This window comes from Amblyomma maculatum, chromosome 1 (genome assembly GCF_055883805.1).
Source record: "Amblyomma maculatum isolate TAMU_Amacu chromosome 1, ASM5588380v1, whole genome shotgun sequence".
Taxonomy (NCBI): domain Eukaryota; kingdom Metazoa; phylum Arthropoda; class Arachnida; order Ixodida; family Ixodidae; genus Amblyomma; species Amblyomma maculatum.
The window spans coordinates 110,718,438-110,737,723 of record NC_139344.1 but is presented as its reverse complement, the minus strand read 5'-3'; the positions used below and the strand labels follow the sequence as shown (position 1 = coordinate 110,737,723).

Below are 19,286 nucleotides of genomic sequence, written 5' to 3'. Positions count from 1 at the left end.
GGAAAAAAAAAAAAAAAAAAAGATAGAAATAAAATAGGCATGACGAATATGGCACGGAAACTTTCAGAACGCGGCATTTTCGAAACCGTTCCTTTAGGCGGAGTGTAAATCACTCAGCCAAAGATTAGAAAAGTGAACTTCACGCATGCCGTCGACCGAAGAATTGGATATTTATTCACGCTGCAGGTCTTACTCCGCAGCATACACGTGCACCCAAAACAGCCATGCAGAAATATGGGTATATATATATATATATATATATATATATATATATATATATATATATATATATATATATATATATATATATATATATATATATATATATATATATATATATAAAACCTGAGCAGGGTTTCACCTCGGCAGCTTTTACGACACTTGGGTGTGTCAGACTATGTAGCAAACTTCCGTCATGGAACGTTTTCGATGAACGCGAGTAACGCTTCTTTCCGGGTTTTCGTTTCCTCCGACTTTGGCTTTCCGCTCACTGGCCTCTGTATGTTTTTGAATTTTCTTTTTCTTTTTGCTTCGGGTGCTGCAACGGCCGCAGTTCTGGGAGCCCCTTTTTTTGCCTTGTTTAACGATGGGTCTGTTTTATAAGGCATGAAACTATGTATCCGTCTGGGGGCGCCGGCATTGCGCCGTTTCGTTTAAGCCCCGCGGTATTAAAACAAGGATTGAATTTTTGTCTGTGCTATTTTGGCGCACGCGGTTCGGCAGCCTTTATTAATTCGCATAATCTTGAGATTTTCGGCCACTGCCTGCATCCTGCTATATAGTGAGAAATTCTCTCGTAAAAATGTACATGGTGAATTTCGCCGCAGTGTCGCAAAAATGTGCCTTGGCAAGACTTCCTATAAAGTAACAGTGATATGGACGTCACGAAAGCTTGAAACTTTTGTATTGGGTATAACTGGTCCCGTTAATTCATAGTGGTTCAAGTAGAGCCGGCAGAACAATTCGTCTGAGCGCATCTTTGGTACACTGAGTAAGCGAAATTTTATTCTGAACGCAGGCAGCGCAAGCAGGCTGCGCTTCTCTAAAGACAAATATCAAACGATGTATGATAAAATATTTTAAAGAGGAGGGGGTTTTCTTCTGTCTGTTATTAATTTACTCTTGAAGATAATATGCAGACAACAATCAGCAGCAGAGTTCTTTCTATTTGACACAAAAGGTGATACTTCAAGAAGGGTCAAAGGCCAGAAAACCGAATACAACAATTTCACAAACTGGAACGACCTGTGTGTCGTGCAAAGCTCTATACTGTGGCACAAACTTTTCAGTAGCCTGTAATTTATCGTCTTGAAGATCATTGTCTTCTCACTGGCCCTCAACTTGCTCCTGCATTGAAGGCCTCCCGAAACTAAGTTTTTGGAATTTTACCCGGGCATAGAAATGTCGCCCCCTCCGGAATTGAAAACTTTGTCAATCATACTGGGGTTTGAGGCGTTTAACGTCCCAAAGCGACTCAGGCTATGAGAGACGTCGTAGTGGAGGACTCCGGAAATTTCGACCACCTGGGGTTCTTTTACGTGCACTGACATCGTACAGCACACGGGCGCCTTGCTTTTCGCCTCCAGCGAAAAGCGGTCGCCGAGGCCGTGATTCGATCCCGCGTCCTTGGGAACAGTAGTCGAGCGCAGTAACCATTGCGCCACCCCGGCGAGGGTTTGTCAATCCTACTAGCGACATGCTTTTCTTTTGGATCTCGTTATATTATTTCCTTTTCGCGTCTGTCTTGTCTCGATACCTATTGATTCTTTCCTGAAATTCAATTGAGTGGGCCGTGAAGCTCTACGCATTGGCGTATACAGCTCGTTCGGAGGAAAAGGCGTCGCATCATCCTGATTTGAGAATAACGTTTCGGAAAAAACTGTGTACATGATTTAGTACCGAAATTGCGTTCAGAGTTTTGACATACCATTTCCATTCACATTTAGCATGCACTAGCTGGATGTTAGTTTGCGATAAGGGTCTGAACTGATGACATATCTACCTCCACTTGTATGCCATTAATTGTAGTTGTAGACGTCCGCCGTGAAATGAGACCGATATTAAGGCGAAAGCCTTTATTGCCTCATCGTTGTCGCCAGCAAAAGTGTCACGCTTTTGCGGCGTCTTTGATTGGTCGAGACGGGATGACGTCATGGAGGTCTCGACCGATCACAAGCACCACCACAGTATGCGCGAATGTGTGCCTTATATGGTCATATACCAATCAATGATCAATCACTAATTAATTAATAATTAGATATTATTTATGAATTGAAAATTTATAATTGTGAATTGCCAATTATTAATAATTACCAATTATATGATTATTAATACTTAGTAATTAGCAGCTGTTGTGTAATTAATTGTTAATTAATACCGCGCGCCCGGTAAAATAAACCACACAACAGTAAACGTGGAACAACTACGAAGATAAAAGGAGCGCGATCTCGTCGCTGCCAAGCGCTATTCACTGAATGCACTCGCAGAATGTGAAAGAGTAGTTTACTCGTAGCAGCATTCATCGCTACATGCGGAACAGTCACGTAGCAGAATGCAGCACTCGGCCTTTCGCCTTTCATCACTTTTGTCGCCAAACTGTCCTCGAATTTTTACGCTTGCCTTTACCCTCAAACCTAACAGATTAGGCACGTTTGAACCTGTGCAAAGCTCTCAACAATAGCCTCTCAGTGCCAAACATGCGCAATGAAAAACCGACATACTAACGACGCTCTCGAGTGTACTCTTCTGGCGAAGCCTAAGCGTGCTCCTAATTTTTATTTTTACTTATGGTCCTCGTAACACCTGCTGAACAAGACTGTCAACCGCAACTACAGGAATCGTATGGCACTATTATACGTGTTAAGAATGTTTACGTTCGTTATGTAAACGTACTTACTTGCTATGGGATTTACTGTTTTGTCGATGCGCTTATGTTGGTTCTTCCAGCGAAGTGATTAAAACTCAACAAAGGCAGGATGATGGCTACTAAAGAAATAAATAGATGACGGTGAACAGATTCAGCTTTATGGGAACAGTTCGGACTCCCATCTTCTTCCAAGTGGAAATCTGTAAATTTCTCTGGTCCATGAATCACTGCTCTATACCATCTGAGAAGGAGGCTAAGAGCTAATTCGAACTATCTATGAAGAACTCGCAGCTTTGCTTGGGTTGATCTACTAGATCTATTTGCATGTTTTACTCGTTACGTCGGAAGTGGGAAAATAAACGAACAAAAACTTCGAATCTCACAAACCCTTCAGGTGAGATATATGAAAAGGTTGAACACTATGGAGAAAGAAAACGATCCGTCACACACACACACACACACACACACACACACACACACACACACACACACACACACACACACACACACACACACACACACACACACACACACACACACACACACACACACACACACACACACACACACACACACACACACACACACACACACACACACACACACACACACACACACACACACACACACACACACACACACACACACACACACACACACACACACACACACACACACACACACACACACACACACACACACACACACACACACACACACACACACACACACACACACACACACACACACACACACACACACACACACACACACACACACACACACACACACACACACACACACACACACACACACACACACACACACACACACACACACACACACACACACACACACACACACACACACACACACACACACACACACACACACACACACACACACACACACACACACTCCAATAACACTATAAGAACCTAACTAATGAACAAGGAGGGTTAGGAAAGTGTACAGAGAGGTAGATGTTACAAGCGACGTCGACGGGAACATGGTTACGATATTTATAAGTATGCAGGATAAAAGATACAGAATATTATTCAAATACACCTAAAATTAGTTTTAATACCGGAACCTTTCACTCTAATTCATTCCGTAGTCGAACTTCATGCTCTGCTAAAGTATTCACTGAATAATTAATACTTGATCAGTTTGGGACCCCTTTCAACAAAGCCACTGAAAATGGTACAGGAGAAGTCTGCGCGTTTTATTCTTTCTAATTACAACCGAACTCTATGCCTTATATTTTACTGATCAACATTCGAAATGTTGATCAGATAATACTGTGTAACTAGAAGCCATCTAATTTTTGTGGAACCAATTATTTTTCCGCCGTTTATTCTTTTGTATTTCTCTCTGTAACCACTCCCCTATCTAAAGTGTCTGCCCTTCAGGGCGCAATAAATAAATAAATAAATAAATAAATAAATAAATAAATAAATAAATAAATAAATAAATAAATAAATAAATATAAATAAGTAAATAGAGGGCGAGGCTTGGTCTGGTTCGATTTGGTTTGGTTTATTCTGTATAATAATTAACGTCCCAAAGCGACATCGGCTATGGATGGTGGATGCCGTAGTAGCGGACTGCGGAAATCTTGACCAGCTGGAGTTCTTCAACGTGCACTGACGTAGCACAGTACGCATGTGTACTGCCTTTTTTTATTTCTTTTATTTATCAAATACTGCCGGTTGCCCTTCGGTGGCCAAGGCAGGACTGGGTACAAGCAAAAGACAATAAAAATACAATATTGGCATTCACATGAAATTTCAAAATAACTATTCATAACTACTATTCATAATCAAAATAACAACATCAAAATAATTTGAGCAGCACATAGTACGCCTATTCGGACAGCAAATCTTAGCAGCAAGAATTGTGATAAAGCCCGAAGGATCATGCACGAGCAAACACACATTCAAAAAGAAACAAGAAAAAAAAGTACAATCGAATGCCACGCATCGCTTTGCGCAGCTATCAGAAGGGGCCCTTTCCGTTATACTTATGTACTCAAAAAATGAGCTAATCACAAGGCGCATTATGTGACATGATTTTGCAGATAAGTTAAATATGATTCGATTGATGGCATTCTCACGTGCGTTCCATTCTGCTATGATTCGCGGAAACAAGGAGAAGCGGTGCGCGTTGGTTCTAGTTAGTGGCATAACTATTGTTTTATCACGTTTCCAGCTGGTTGGTCCGGTTCTGTGAAACTGTATGTATATGTTAACATTCATTTTTGTTCTACTGTTGATTATGTTGAGGAGCATCTGGAGCCGATGAATCTTACGTCTAGTTTCCAGTGTTGGAATGCCGTTTCTTGCCCTGAGATTACTAACCGATATGTGCCTCTTATACGCGTTGTAGATGAATCTTATCGTTATTATCTGGACACTCTAAAAGGCATTAATGTCTTAATTAGTGTGTGGGTCCCAAACAATATCGCCATATTATAATAAAGGTCCTATCAGTTATGCGTATGCTACTAGCTTGGTGTAAGATGTGTAATGTTGCAGGCGACGTTTCAAGAGCTAGAGCTGCTAACAAGCCGCCGAAACAATATGCTTAATGTGACTACTCCAGTTTAGAGTTGAGGTAATGTGGTATTCCCAGATATTTGAACTCAGTGACAGCTTCAAGTGAGACATGATTTACTTTTTAAGAAGGCTAGCTGGTTCTTTTTGCGAGTTAGGGTCATTTGGGTGCGTTTATAAGTATTTGTTTCATGTGTCATGTATCGCACCAACTAACAATTAATTTCAAGAAATCATTCAGGACGAGGTCTATTATGGCCACCCAAGAATAAAGTGTTGTGCCGGCCGCGTGTACTGTCTCACCGGCGTCACCATATACTACTCTCATATCAGAAGTGCGAAGAAGCTACCGAGTATATTGCCTAATCAAGGGCCAAGTTTCCAATCATATTTCTACGTTTCAGCAGCGGGAGGAGTAGACATGGCCTAAGCGCTTGGCGGTTACCGTGGATGATGATGCGGGATGCAAGAGAAATGAAATAACCTTATCTCTTGCGCGAGGGATTTAGTGTGCTTAGTGTGCTTAGCCACATAGTAGAGAAGCATAGGTGTATCTTCTTCAATGCAGCTAATCGCGGTGACTTGCCTTTGTCTCTTCTTGCGGCCCCCATTTCCAGGCTTTCCGATTACGGTTGTACTGTATTGCCTACATTTTTTCCCTTTCGGTAATTCGCGAATTCAGCAGATGGTTTGCCGAGAGCGTATAGAGCTTAAGCACGGCGCTTAAATGTGCTGCGTCGATGGCAGAAAATATACCTTTGTTAGCGCCTACCCGTGGTGTTCAGCCCTAGCTCAGATCGCCCGATATCTCATACCTTCGTATTGTAATGCCCAAATCATGCGAACGACTAATTCAAGCTTTTAACTGCTATGCTTCCGCAGTTAATACCTAAGAGAAATGCTACTAATGTGAAGAATTTCCAGCGATAAGCAATTATCTACTGTAGCTGAGAAATCGCCGGTTAACCTACTTTATCGCTGCTAATAATTTATTAGACTGGGCACAAATATTGTACAAGTCAGCTGGATCCTAATGACTTATCAAATAATTCAGTAGCCTGCTAATTTTTCAATACACTTCTCGAGATTGCAAGCCGTGTCAACGCGGGGTTTAGCATTATTGAACTGTTAATCCTGTAGCATATTTTCTGTTGCTGTGGCGACAGCTATTACGACTGCGCATTTGAAAATTAGGTTGAGTATCGCAATTCACTGAGGATTTGACTGCCTTCATGTAATAAAAAATGGTATAAATTTTGTATCTGAAGGCTCTAAAACTCAGTAGGTGGTAAAATGTGTCTCCAAATAATATAATACTTTCGCCACTATTCATCTACACAGCATTTACAGCAGGCATGAGGACATTGTTTGAAAAATCAGACGACCATGTTTAAGTAACACCCGTATACTTATACTTCTGTATTTGAGTAATTGCTGAATATGAAAGATATTGGCTAGAATTCTAGAGGATTTCCTCGGATGAGAAACAAGAGCGATGTGTTCCAGTTTTACCTTTGTGGCCTGTCGTGGCCACTCACCAAAACTGCCTGATGGCGTTCTACAATAAGCAATTCATAGGATAATTCCTTTAGGAGCCATATGGCTGTCTGAAAAATACCTAAGAGTGACGTTCTGCTCAAAAAGGGGTGTATTATTTAGTGAGCGAACAAATAAGTGTCCCAATCCGATTCACTGCCGTCACCAGACGCTATGTGACGAATATTAGAAAAGCCATTGCTGGTCTTCACCAAACGGGAAAGCTTGTCACTGAATCGAGGTGATAACAATAGACGTTCTATTTAGTTCAGATGCCTACAATAGCTCTCAGTGGCACACCTTGTCAAAATCACCGCAAAAATGCTATAGCCTTAGTCAGCGCAAAAAAATGTAGAACGCATGAAATCTTGTTTCCTTGTTAGCAATTTTAGAATTGTAGACATGCCTTTCCGAAATGCGTGTTCAGCGTCGAATAATAACTTAGGAGAAGTCTGAAAATTGCACTTCCATTTCAGTTGCAAGAAGTAACACAGTGTTCTCGTAGTTTTCAGCAGGTACTCGGGATGAAAACAGTTTGGTGGTTTGATGCTGTGAAGCATCAGTCATTTTATAAACTGGCGCAACGCGAGCTTTCGCCATTGCATCCGGTGTTTCTCCTAAAGTCAACGATAAAAATAAAAGATATGGCGGGGGCCCTCACTTGGCATATAATGCCGAAAAAATTTTTTAAAGTCCACTGTGCCCTGTTTAATTCTTACCGTCAAGGACAAGTAAAACCATTATATTGCCCTTTTCTTTATTGCTTGGTAGGTCAATAGGGCCGCAGGTTATAACGACTGGAATAATTTCACTGCGTAATAATGCTTTGAAATTGCTACTTAATGTTCTAGAAAGCTTGGAGGGCATTAATAAGCAATAACATAACCACGTACACAACTTAAGGCAAGATTCCACAAAATATTACAAGGGTTCAACGCTGCTGAACCAAATATTGAGGGAAAGCATTAGCTGCGGGTGACCGAGCGTTCTTTTTTTTTTTCTTCCTCAGCCCACATATAAAGCCCCGCTTTAAACAACCGGTGTGGACGTGCCTTAGTGGCCTAAGAGGTAACGTGAATGCCAGGGTCCTGGCAGGCTGAATATGACATAACCGTCCCATGTGAAACGAGAGACCCAAGTTGGCAGCTCCTGCCAGCTTGGGATCATCTACGGTGGTCGTCTAAAGGTCAAAGTTCAAACGTGGTTACCGCTGGGACCACGCTGATGGCTTGAAAGTGCGAGTAGTATTGCTTTCGCGATAGAAATTATAGTTCCCGTTTATGGCTACCCTTGCTGATTGATCCTTGTTCGCGTATACGCTACTCGCTTAATCCCTAATCCCTCAATGCGCACCTTAGTTATCTCACACATACTCATGAGCATACAGTTGTAAGCTGCCACATTATGTGAAAAACCACCTGACATAGCTTTAAAGCCCCGTCTTAACTAAACCGTACGAACGTAGAAAAATTGAAAGTTGGGCACGTTGATTCTTGTTCATTTTGAAGATAGCGCAAAAAAATGAGGACCAAGGAGTAGAAGGACACAGCACGAGCGCACGTGCTGTGTCCTTCACATGCTGTGTCCTTCTACTCAGTTGGTCCTCGTTTTTTGCGCTACCTTAAAAAAAATACGAACATGTCTGCGTGGCCTAGGAAGTAGTCTAACTCGATGTGCAAGGGCAACAGTGTGTCGATTCCAATCTCTCTCTGCCATCTCAAAGGACAAACCAGTGTTGGCAGAGTACCGGATCGGCCATGTCATGTGGCCTCGTGACGTCATTTAAACTGTCGGCCGGACAATGCCCGGTCATATAAGCTGCCAGCTACCCCTTGCGAGAGGCATGTTCGTGATTTTAAAAGCTGCCAGGCTTCAAATGGTCGACGCTGCCGACGCCACCGGTCAATTTTTCCGGACATGAGGGTACTAAACGATCAACGCGTCCAAAATAGCGAACTTGTCTGCCCAGCAGCAATCACTAGCATTTCGTGACGTTGGATGATATTTTATCCTAATAGTTTACTAGTTTACGCAAACAGGCCAGCTTGTTATCAGATATATCGCGGTCAAACCTAGTGGTTCTAATGTTAAATAATCTCCTAAGCAGGAAGAGATGCAGTACTGCATCTCCGCATGTATAGTCGTCCATAAAGAGTTCAAGTTTAAAAGGGACTAGTATTATATTGAGCGTAGCGTCCTTAGATTGTGAATGCCCTCAATTTAACTAATTCTACTAAGAACGCGGCGAATAAACGTCACCCATTGCAATAGAATGTTTATCGCGTCACTTGTTACAATGGAATCCTTATCGCGAAGCTTAAAAATGTTCAAAAAATTTGTTCACAAAATCAGCACAACCTTCTGAAGATCCCTTGTATTAGCACAAAAACAAAGAAGTTAGATTACGCAGGGAAGCTAAAAAGCAACCCTTCGTGTGCGTAAATATGACCGGAGCGAAAATACCGCACAGATGTGTGATAACTGCTATTCCAGCACATACTAATCGTCTATCACGCCATATATTGCATGCCTTACGCTACGAGGAATCGTCTGGGACCACAAGAACCGTGCGAAGTGAGCAGTTGCAGCGCCCATTTTTATTCCAAAGGCACGAAAACTGCTGCCACATGCAGGTGCACCAGCCATGCGCACTTATAGACAAATGACACCTATCGGCTGCTCTGAAGTAGAGGTGACCTAGGTGGGTGTGGGTGTGGATCTATGCAGCGATGCCTAGCAGATGTTCGGCTTGTATGTGCTCGCCATACGACCGTTTGATTGCGTCACTCTGTTGTCTTGCCGTTATTGGGATATTCACCACTGCCTCACGTTGGTGAACTGAGGATAGTGAATCTTTCACTCGCCATTGTGACAGTTTTAATTACTTAAGATTTTTTTTTGCAAAAAAAAAAAAAAAAAAAACCTGCTTTTTCCCAGGCTCATGTATTTCTCAAACCATTCTATGCACTATCTATTTCAGATGTCGTTGAATTACGCGCCGAAGCGTGCTGAGTAGCGACGCTAAGAATTACAGCTCACAGAGTGAAATTCAGCAATTGGGGCGAACCTTGAACTCTTATGGAAAACTGCTTTTTCGGTTACATATTTGCTTCATAACAATCTGAAATCATTTTAGGGTCACATTTTTGCTTGTTGACTTCCTCGATACTACCCTTCTTTTGAGAAAGAAGGCCACGCACAAAATTAAGTATTCTGCCTCTCAGCGAGCATGGGCGCATACGGTGGATTGTCTCTCCTCACGACGGTGTTTCTGCAATGCGCTTGTGCAGTTTTACTTGTACTTGCGTTTCCGAGTGGCAGTCAGAGGTTCTGAAAATACACGAAAACTTCCCCACCGACGAGCGGTACAAATGAGATAAGAGCTCCTAAGTTGCGCAAAAGCGCTCCCGATAACAACGTTACGAAGAAGATAAGAAAGGAGGGCGAACTGAGACGTCCGGCGAGAGCAACTGCTGAGACCAGAGTAGTCCTCAAAAAAAGCAGGGCCGGCAGAAAACAGTGACGACGTGAGGGTGAGACTGGTGAAGCCCGTTTTGATGGCCCAGTGCAAGGCGGCAAGTCGACAACCCTGCGCGGAAACAAATATGCCCCTCAACCACTTGCTTCGGGTTCGACCGCTAGTGTGCCATGTCCGGAGCGGTGGGGAGGTTAACGATTAAGCTCGCCGCAAACTTACTCGCCTGGACAGATAGACAAGCGGGCAAGGAAGCGAGTAATATTGCTCAGTGGGGCCTGGCATATGGGGACAGGATGGAGGGGGGAGGGGGCAAAGCCGTTCGTTGGTTTTCACAACCAATAACAAAGAAGGTAAAGGGCCGAATAAGCGCAGAAGCTGAGCAGAAAAGAAAAGGGAACAAATGAAAGGAAGAAGAAAGAGCGAGCCAGGAGGAAAGAAGAGAAGGATAATCACGCTGGCCTATAGCCTGAGGAAAGAAACTCGCAGTTGCCAACTTTCTATTTTTGGGCACTTCCCAGCGGCGCAAAAAGAAGCTAAGACCAAAAGGGCCAAAACAGAGAAAACTTTTTCCCCCGCAGGCTTTCTCCTCCTGCGCGCCGCCATCTTGAATTTTTGCCCTCTCTCTGCACCGTAGCGGGACGCCGGCGAGAGTCAACGAGGAAGCTCTCGGCGGAGAGGTCTCGTGGTGACGTCACGCCCGGTTGGCCCCATTGGCCCAGCCGCGGTCACGTGGCGGGCGGCCGTCTCGAACAGACAGTGCTCCCGTTTGGGGGATTACATCAATGCTTTTAGTACGGTCCCCGGTGCGTTTCCTCGGGGTGCTGGTGGTGTAGTCGTGCTGTCTGGGGGGCCTGGGCACAGGAACCGCGCCACTTCCTGGCATGCGCCTTATCGGCGGTCCCGGCTGAGGAACCGATGCCGACGCCGAAAGCGACCGCGAGGCCCCGGAGGCCGGCGCCCCCACCGCGCCGCTGCCGTCGGCTGGCCTGCCGCCTGCTAGGACCCCGCCACGACTCGCGGACGGCGCCCATGTGACACCAGCGGAGTGGACGCGAGGAGCTCCCGGAGGCCGACCATGTGCGGGCTGCTCCCGGGCTAGCGCGAGCTGCGAGCCGGCCTGACAGTCTCGCCAACCATGTCGGCGGGCGGCGAAGCCACCCTGTTCCCCATGACCTTGACAGGCTTCCTGCCCTTCTCGTCGCACAGAGTCCTGTGGTCCCTAACCTTACTGCTATCGTGTATCGTGCCCGTGGCTGTGCACATCGCGCGGCGACGACGCATCGCCGAGCTCATCTCCAAGATACCGGGGCCCACGGCGGCGCACCCGATCCTCGGAAACTTGGACGTGCTGTACGAGCTCAAAAAGTACAGGCACCTCCTTGCGCCGCATATACGTAAGTGTTGCTGTGAATACGCCGTGCATGATGACCTTGCTGTGCGTCCCGCCGTCGTCCGGTGCGTGCACGCCTGTGTGAACGGCAGCCGTGCGCCGTTCATGCAGCGCATGCAGAGCACCCGAGCTTCCGGCCTTCGCGTTCACTTTCGCCGACACGTGAGGCGCGCCGCGACCAAAAAGCGCAAAACAAGCAGGAGCCGCGCTGGGATCCGTCGGTTCCAAAAAAAGCGGGCAGCGGCACTCACTTCCTCGCGGATACCCGCGGTGTCCCGATTTCGGCGGCAGCCACCCAGTTGCCTTCGGGTCATACGCATGACGGTCGGCGGCGGCCAGCCGCGCAGGATCCGCTCTCGCGGAGAAGAAAAAAAGAAAGCAGGAAACACGCTGCGGAGAGAAAGAGCGAAAGCGAAAACAACCAAAAGACAGGCTTTATCTGCCATTTCTGCTGCGCGGCTGCAAGGACGGAGCCAGACAGCGCACTGCAGAGCCTTCACGACTCGGGCCGAAACGAGTTCTATGGAGCGCCTCCGTGTTCTCCGCTGCACTGCTGCGTTTCTTTCTTCCTCAGCGCGCGCGGTGTTTCGCTAGGCTGGCCAGGCCAGCAGAGAAAAGCTCGTCCAGCGCTTGAGGAATGGCCGCCTCTTGACGTCTTGAAGCGCTCCCCTCCGCGCGCTCTTTTCGCCTCCCCTCGCGAGGGCAATGGGCTGCGTGCGAGCCGCGCGTCTGCGGGCGCCGTCAAGCGCGCCGAAGCTCCTCCAGACTAGCACTGCAGGCCGCGTGAGGTCATCCCACTGCAGGTGCGCGTCCCCATATCATGGCCGAGAAGTTTCTCAGGAGCACGAGCCGAACAAAAATAGCAGCATTCAATGAAAGCTTTGCATGTGAGAAACGGTGCAATATACGTTATCCAGCTGATCACTTTCATAAACGGCAAAAAAAAAAAAAAAAAAAGGGGGGGGGGGGGGGGGGCTGCCGGTCCCCAGTTTTTCGGCACTACGCAATTAATGTTTGCCCCAGGTGCGCTAGGAAGCTAAACATTGGATATTGGTGTCGTTCACACTGTCACAGAGTAAGAGTACAGTTTTCTTGGCGCGATGACGCGAGACGGACATGTATCCGGGTGATGACGACAGACTTGATATGCAATGTAAGAGGCCTTAGCGGCATGGTTACGCAACACAGAGCTTGGTTTTCCTCTTTTATGACTTTTCTTTTAACCTTCACTGTGCTTTTAGTTTCGTGCATTTATGCTTCGCCTGGCTGCATAGACCTTGATCGCAAATGCTAGCAAAAAAAAAAAAAAATGAAAGGTCGCATCCGTGTTTGTTTTCCATTACTTTTCGTTGACGAGATTGGGTGCCCAACAGTGTGCTCCAGCGCTCTCTTGATGCTATTTTGGTGTAGTGCGCTGGTGGTGCTTGGGTAGCCCAGCTTTTGCGGTTTCTGTTTTCGCTAACGCAAACTTTGCAGATCCTCGTTTGTGAAACTTAGCAGTCTCAGTCACTTTTGTAGTGACATAAGATTATAAAACTTTGAAAACACATTCTCCAGGGAAGTTTCCCTGTCGGACTATTTGGAGAAGAAATATGAAGTGTTAGGCGGGGCCCTACTTTTTTTACGGGTTTGACTTCAGTCCATTTCTTTAGGGCAGCAACACCCATTCCATTTTATTTAACACGAGCCATGTTGCTCCTGAAAAGGGATCAATAGAGTACTTCATCGGTTCTCCAGATGCTTGTTCTTCCCGCGACTCTTAAAAGTTGTTTATATGCTCTTAGAAAAATAAAAGCGCAAAACTGAGGAATTTCGTGAGACCTAATATTAGTAGTGTATGAACTCTTGTAAAACAGTGCATGTAGCTCCTCTCAAGAGACGTTACTTGGGAACTTTACTCAAGGATCTAGTTTTGCCCATCGTTTCTAACGCCATATGCCGAAGAAATGCTCACAGGTATAAACATTCCTTCATTACTTCACAAGTTAGAAAACGCTCGCCTGAAACATGCCCTCTCGCCGGAAGAGTCAGCGCCATATCTCGAGCCACCAGCAGCAGTTCCTTGACTCCTTATCCCTGTTGCATCCGACGCGCATCGTTCCATCACCCGCTCTCCTCCGCGGTGCTGCATTGGCTTTCGCTAGCTCCGGGCCGAAACTATTTCGCCGATGTTGTTCCACTGGAAAGAACGCGGGGCCGTTGATTGTTTCTCTCCCTCTTCTTCCTTTTTTTATCGTTATTGTTGCTTCAATGCGCTTCCTGCTAAGAGTTTCTGTCGCTAAGCGTTCGCCCCGGAGGTTTCCTTTTCGCAGAATCTAGGCCACGCAGGGAGAGCGAAAAACGAACGAAAGGGCCAGCTGCTGCGTATAGCAACGACGACCATGTAACGGTGGCCGCCTAAGGCCGTTTCATCGGCCTTATACCCGCTAGCTCCTTTGCCGAGGCTTCCCGTCGCGGAAAGCGAAGCACGCGGCCGGCCTGGCAACGAGGTGGACGAAAGCGAGCCGGTCGAGGGGCGCTAAGCAGGGACCGCCGGGCGCACGTCTGCCGGAACGACGTGGACTGGCGGAGGAGCGAGATGCTGCTGATAAGATGAGCAATACGCACAGCAGTTTTTCGGGAGCATTTGTTCGACGAGGCGTGCTTATTGAACGCTTGGGAGCGATATGACATAACGGGGATGCAATTACAAGTTCGTTGCGAGATTTGTTGTGCAGATCTGAGAGGGAGGGAGTCATAACCTTACGTTTCGCCCCTCCCTCTCCCTTCCACTGCTGCCCCATCTCTGCCTGCTTTATTTTCATTTTTGTTTTACTAACAAATACGAAACATGCGTTACGCACACAGGTGACCGCGCATGAGTGAAATCTGCAGGTGTTTTTAAGCGATATTAGGAGCCACAGTGCCCTACATGTATTGAGCCGTTTTATGGCAGACCACAACAAAAACACTTCACTGTCGCTTTCAGATGTTTTCGCACATATTATGACTTACTTGATAATAGCCTTCGATTAATCTCAGCACAAGTTTATGCCCGGCAGAAGTGCGTAGCATTCTGAGACTACGGCGACTGCGTCATCTGATTATTTACGTGCTCTCAAGTTTGTTTGTTTTTCATTGCTTGTTTAGAACCTTAGGCTGTAAGATGGTTAGAGCTAGCAACATTAGCCCTTTTTCCACAATGTTTCCGCACACACGAGCTCACATTTATTACATCAGCTATATGTGACCACGCTGTTGAAGTGAAACGCGAAAATTGACCGGTTTTCGCGCTTTGCTGTCAAGCAGCGCGCTACATGAACAACTAGCAATTGTGAACACGTAGCTGGTCACAACTCGCTTTACGTGGAAGAATAAACACCTCTGATTGTTCCCAACTTTCAACTATTTTTCTTGTTTTATTTGAAGAAAATTTCTCGAGCTATTTACTATGCCTTCTGTGAAACAAAAAAAAAAAAATGCGTGTTTGAAAACAGCGGAGCGTGTGCACTTGCTATCTATGCATGGCATATAACAATTTTCTCGATTCTGAATTCACCCTCATATTAACCCCTGCCACAGTGGAATGTATAATGTGATTTCAATCGAAGGGCATTCGATGCATCGAATGCCATTCGGTTTCTTTAAATGCTACACAGCAACATGTAATGTCATTTGCAAGTGTTGGCAATTACAGTCAATAGAAAAATATGTAATTAAAGGAGACCAGTGCGCATAAAAAGGTGCTTGAAATCGTTTTGTAGCATGCTGAAGTGTATGAGAAGTTTTATGTGCAATATATAAACGCCAATATATATATGGCCATGCATAACTACATTAGCTATCAAAATACTAGCCAAGTTTAACCTCATCCACAAATACAACAAATGAGCTTAGTTTGGCTGGCACGGCGGAGCGCCGATATATAATGCGGAGGTGCGCGGAACGTCATGTCAACATACCAGCGACGAAGAGCTTAACTTGATATACTTACGATTCCTAGATAGACGCACATGGATAGTCGGCCAGTAAGAAGCACAAAACCTAAAATGATCAATGGTTGCGTGCAAGGAGGGCCGCTGCTGAGACGCAGAGGAACAGCTTTCCACAACAGCTTGCGGTAGGAATGGTTTCACACTAAAATGAACAATTGTTTGACAAAACTAAAGAAATAGCTTTTAACTTTGATAATGCGCACAGTGTTGTTTCGTGTTTCATTTTTCAGTTTACCATTTGGTATCCATTGCACTTATTTTGTTCGTGTTTCAGTGCTAATCAGTCTTCGAAATTCGTTCCATGGCGAACATCATTTGAATCTGATCACATAAATGCTCTTGTGTAGCAGCCGATTAATGAGCCTAGATGGCAACGACGTTTCATTCGAATTCCATTATTTTAGCTAGGAGTGATAGGAGTATAACTTTGAGTAGGGACAAGAGTCTCAATATTCCACCTTATATTCTGCTTTGCTTGTTGAAAGAAGCCTCCTTGTTTTCTAAAACGCATTGAAATTTTTTCACGATAATCAGATATAGTTCGCGTTTCGTACCTTCGCTTTACATTCCGACAATCAGCGCTTCGTGTTAGACACTTTAACATGAACAGGTTTAGAAAAATGTATGTTTTGAACTCCGCTGCAGAGAAATAACGCCGTCTAAATGCTTTAGCAGAGTCTGTCTATGAAAAACTTTGTGAATTCGGCTTTCACTGGAGCCGATGTAATGGTGATATTTGCCGTCAAATCATTACGATTTGTCATTGATATCTCGTGCATAGTCTGAGTTCAACTCGAGTAGAATTTATTGTAGAAGCCTCCGCTTGCATTTGGCCGTGTAATTGGTACAGGGTTAAATATGTGACATCGCTGCGACTACGATCAATCACTCGCTGCTTTGCATTTACAGGTGGGAGAATGAGGCAGCTAGCTTTCTGTACGGAACACGAGAGAACAATTTCACGCAGCTATTTTGCTTCGAAACTCGCGCCATGATGCTCCCAGCAGAAGAACTGCTGTGGTGGATGGTACTTCCCTTCAAATGGGCAGGCCTTCCTTTGCTTTGATCGCGGTAGCTTGTGCCAGTGAACACTGTCACAGCTTCTTGCCACGACGAAAATTTGTGAACACTGTCATTTCCTCCAGTTACCTGAAAATGAATGTACATTATGTGTTGTAAAGTGTACTGCTAAGTACATTACTCACTTCAGGTCCCGGTCGTGAAGATGTCATTTCCCTAGCATTTACTATTCAGTGTCAAACGAAAGCATTGGGATGAAAGTAACAAAGCTCTTTGACTGCTGGTTTCATAGAAACGCAAGAACTGGGATTTAGGGAAAAACAAAAACAAAAACGATCGGTGTTGCGAAAAGTTCAGATTGCGATACTATTGGCAGTCCTTCGTGCGAACATTCTAAGAGCGTAGCTTGAAGCATCTGCGCCATGAACGGCCTTCTCTCTGTCATTCTCTTCTTACGAGCCCTAAGTCGCCTCTCGTTTAAGCTGTCGATTCTTTGCATTTGAAGCTTATGATGTGGCGCTAATACCATGCTGACACGTGACGGCGCAAAACATGCAGTGCTTTATATGCAGGTGCCCCCAAAACAAAAACGGAGCGCGACACTTCGGAATAATTAGCTACTTCTCCTGGGACGCTGGCGAAGCTCGTATCAATAATAAATCTTCGGCCACTTGGATATGCCGCGTACACCAACGTAGATGGGCATCCGCCGCTGCAGCACATGGCAATGCACACTTTTCACCACTCGCGTCCTCCATTCTAGTTTTTGGGTATCCTGTGAGCTATACGCTACCTTTAAGTTGATTTTTCTCCAAGTGGCGTAGTTTCAATTCGTGTAGCGCTAGAAAACCTGATACAAGTGGGGTTTCTTTCCATGCAATCATAAATTACAGGCTCCCAAAAGGGTCAGATGTGTTCGAAAACACTGGACGTAATTTGAAATCCGGTTTAGGACCTCTGACGGTTCCAGAATTACCCATTTTTATTCTCTGCCCAAGTATTTTTTGTGCCTTAGCGTCATTAGATTGAAGCAACATATGTATTACCGTGAACTTTGTCACTGTAAAGCTAGATAACAATTTGATCAGCAGCAGCTGAAATAAAATCGTTGGTGGTGGACATTACTTTGACGCAGCTGTGACATGGGACCAGTTTGATATTTATCGGCGTGCGCTTTAATCGATTACAAAGAAAGGAAGAATTGTGTTAACGTACTGATGCTGCTTAATTTTCCTTTCGAGGCCTACAGCCTGCGTCGGCGTCGGTGTATAGCAGTTTGGTCCGCAGAATCGGCATCAGCCTCCTGGCACATCCAAGTAGGCCAGTGGGGGGAAGAGGGGGGGGGGGGGGGGGGGGCGCCTAACGCCGCTTCCGACACACAACTCACGAACTTGCGACGTCAGCAATCTACGGACCCTGCCGTTTTCCCCCAACGCACGCGGATGCAGGAAAAACAACCAGGCGTGCCTTGGCTGCCGCAGTTGGCGCTTTTCTTTACGCGCCCTGCTGCTTGCCCAGCTTCAGGCATCGTTGGAAAGAAACTGGAAGTGAGATGAAAGAAACAGAGAGGAAGGAGAAACGAAATCGCCTGAAACAACGTTGCGACTGCGAATGTGAGAGAACCCTTATGCTGCGCTGCGAAGGTGGAAGGTGCGCGGAAGTAGGAGGAAGAGGGAGCGCGCTTTGGTTATCTGTGCCTGGTGCCGTACACGAAGGCCCATGATCGACTTGAGAGGTGGTGGCTGAATACCATGTCTGTTCTCGCCAGAGATGGCGACACTGCCCAATTTGGCAGGCGCTGAGCCTCATTTTACACCTATTGATGAGTCAAGAAAGTTTCATGAACTTTAGGTCCCTTTTTGTATAGTTGTTGTCGGAGTGGTGATGGCATGTGTCACCTAAATGAATATTTACTGACATAATTTTTCCCGTGTCTTCTCGGGCAACCTTCTTGCTAATAGGAATTGAATGCTGCATTCTTTATCACCTGTCACAAACGGCTGCGGCCCTTCGGTGTGAGGCAGGTGCCAGTGTCGTTTCCCAACTTCATGCAAAAGTGGAATGTTTGAGGAACCGAAACAGATGCTTTATGACATTGGACATTAACGACGAGATAGGACACAGCAGTAGAAAGCGCAGGGCTAATAATCGAAAGGCACTGCGCAGACACCAATCAAAGTATTTTTTTTTTATTTTTTTTTATTTTTTTACAGTTCTTACGTAAGGCCGAATTATGTTGAGAAACGACATATTTGTATGGAAATCCGACAACTCTATACAACATGAAACGTCTTACACCGTTTTGCCGGGGTTGTTATTCTCACTTTTTTTTTTTTTTTTTTTCACTTCGTAAGGAAGTGACATAACTTAAGCCTCGTTGGGAAGTGGTCCTTATCTGCTTGACATTCGCCAATGTATATTCGGGCACTGAAAATGCGCAAATGACAGCAAGATTACCTCAGCAGTC

At 45.4% G+C, this 19,286-nt stretch overlaps 1 protein-coding gene across 3 annotated transcripts in view; it reads left to right on the top strand.

Moving 5' to 3' along the window:
- LOC146203498 (cytochrome P450 4c3-like) overlaps nt 1-19,286 on the top strand; it is a 156,938-nt gene that overhangs the window by 71,319 nt on the left and 66,333 nt on the right. The window contains exon 1 of one of the 3 annotated variants that reach the window (XM_084588796.1): nt 11,243-11,829. The exons of the other annotated variants lie outside the window; for them this stretch is intronic. Coding sequence (XP_084444922.1) covers nt 11,571-11,829 — 259 coding nt within the window. The 5' untranslated portion in view covers nt 11,243-11,570. Of the gene's footprint in view, nt 1-11,242; nt 11,830-19,286 lie in introns of those variants that run through there. 3 annotated transcript variants of the gene reach the window in all.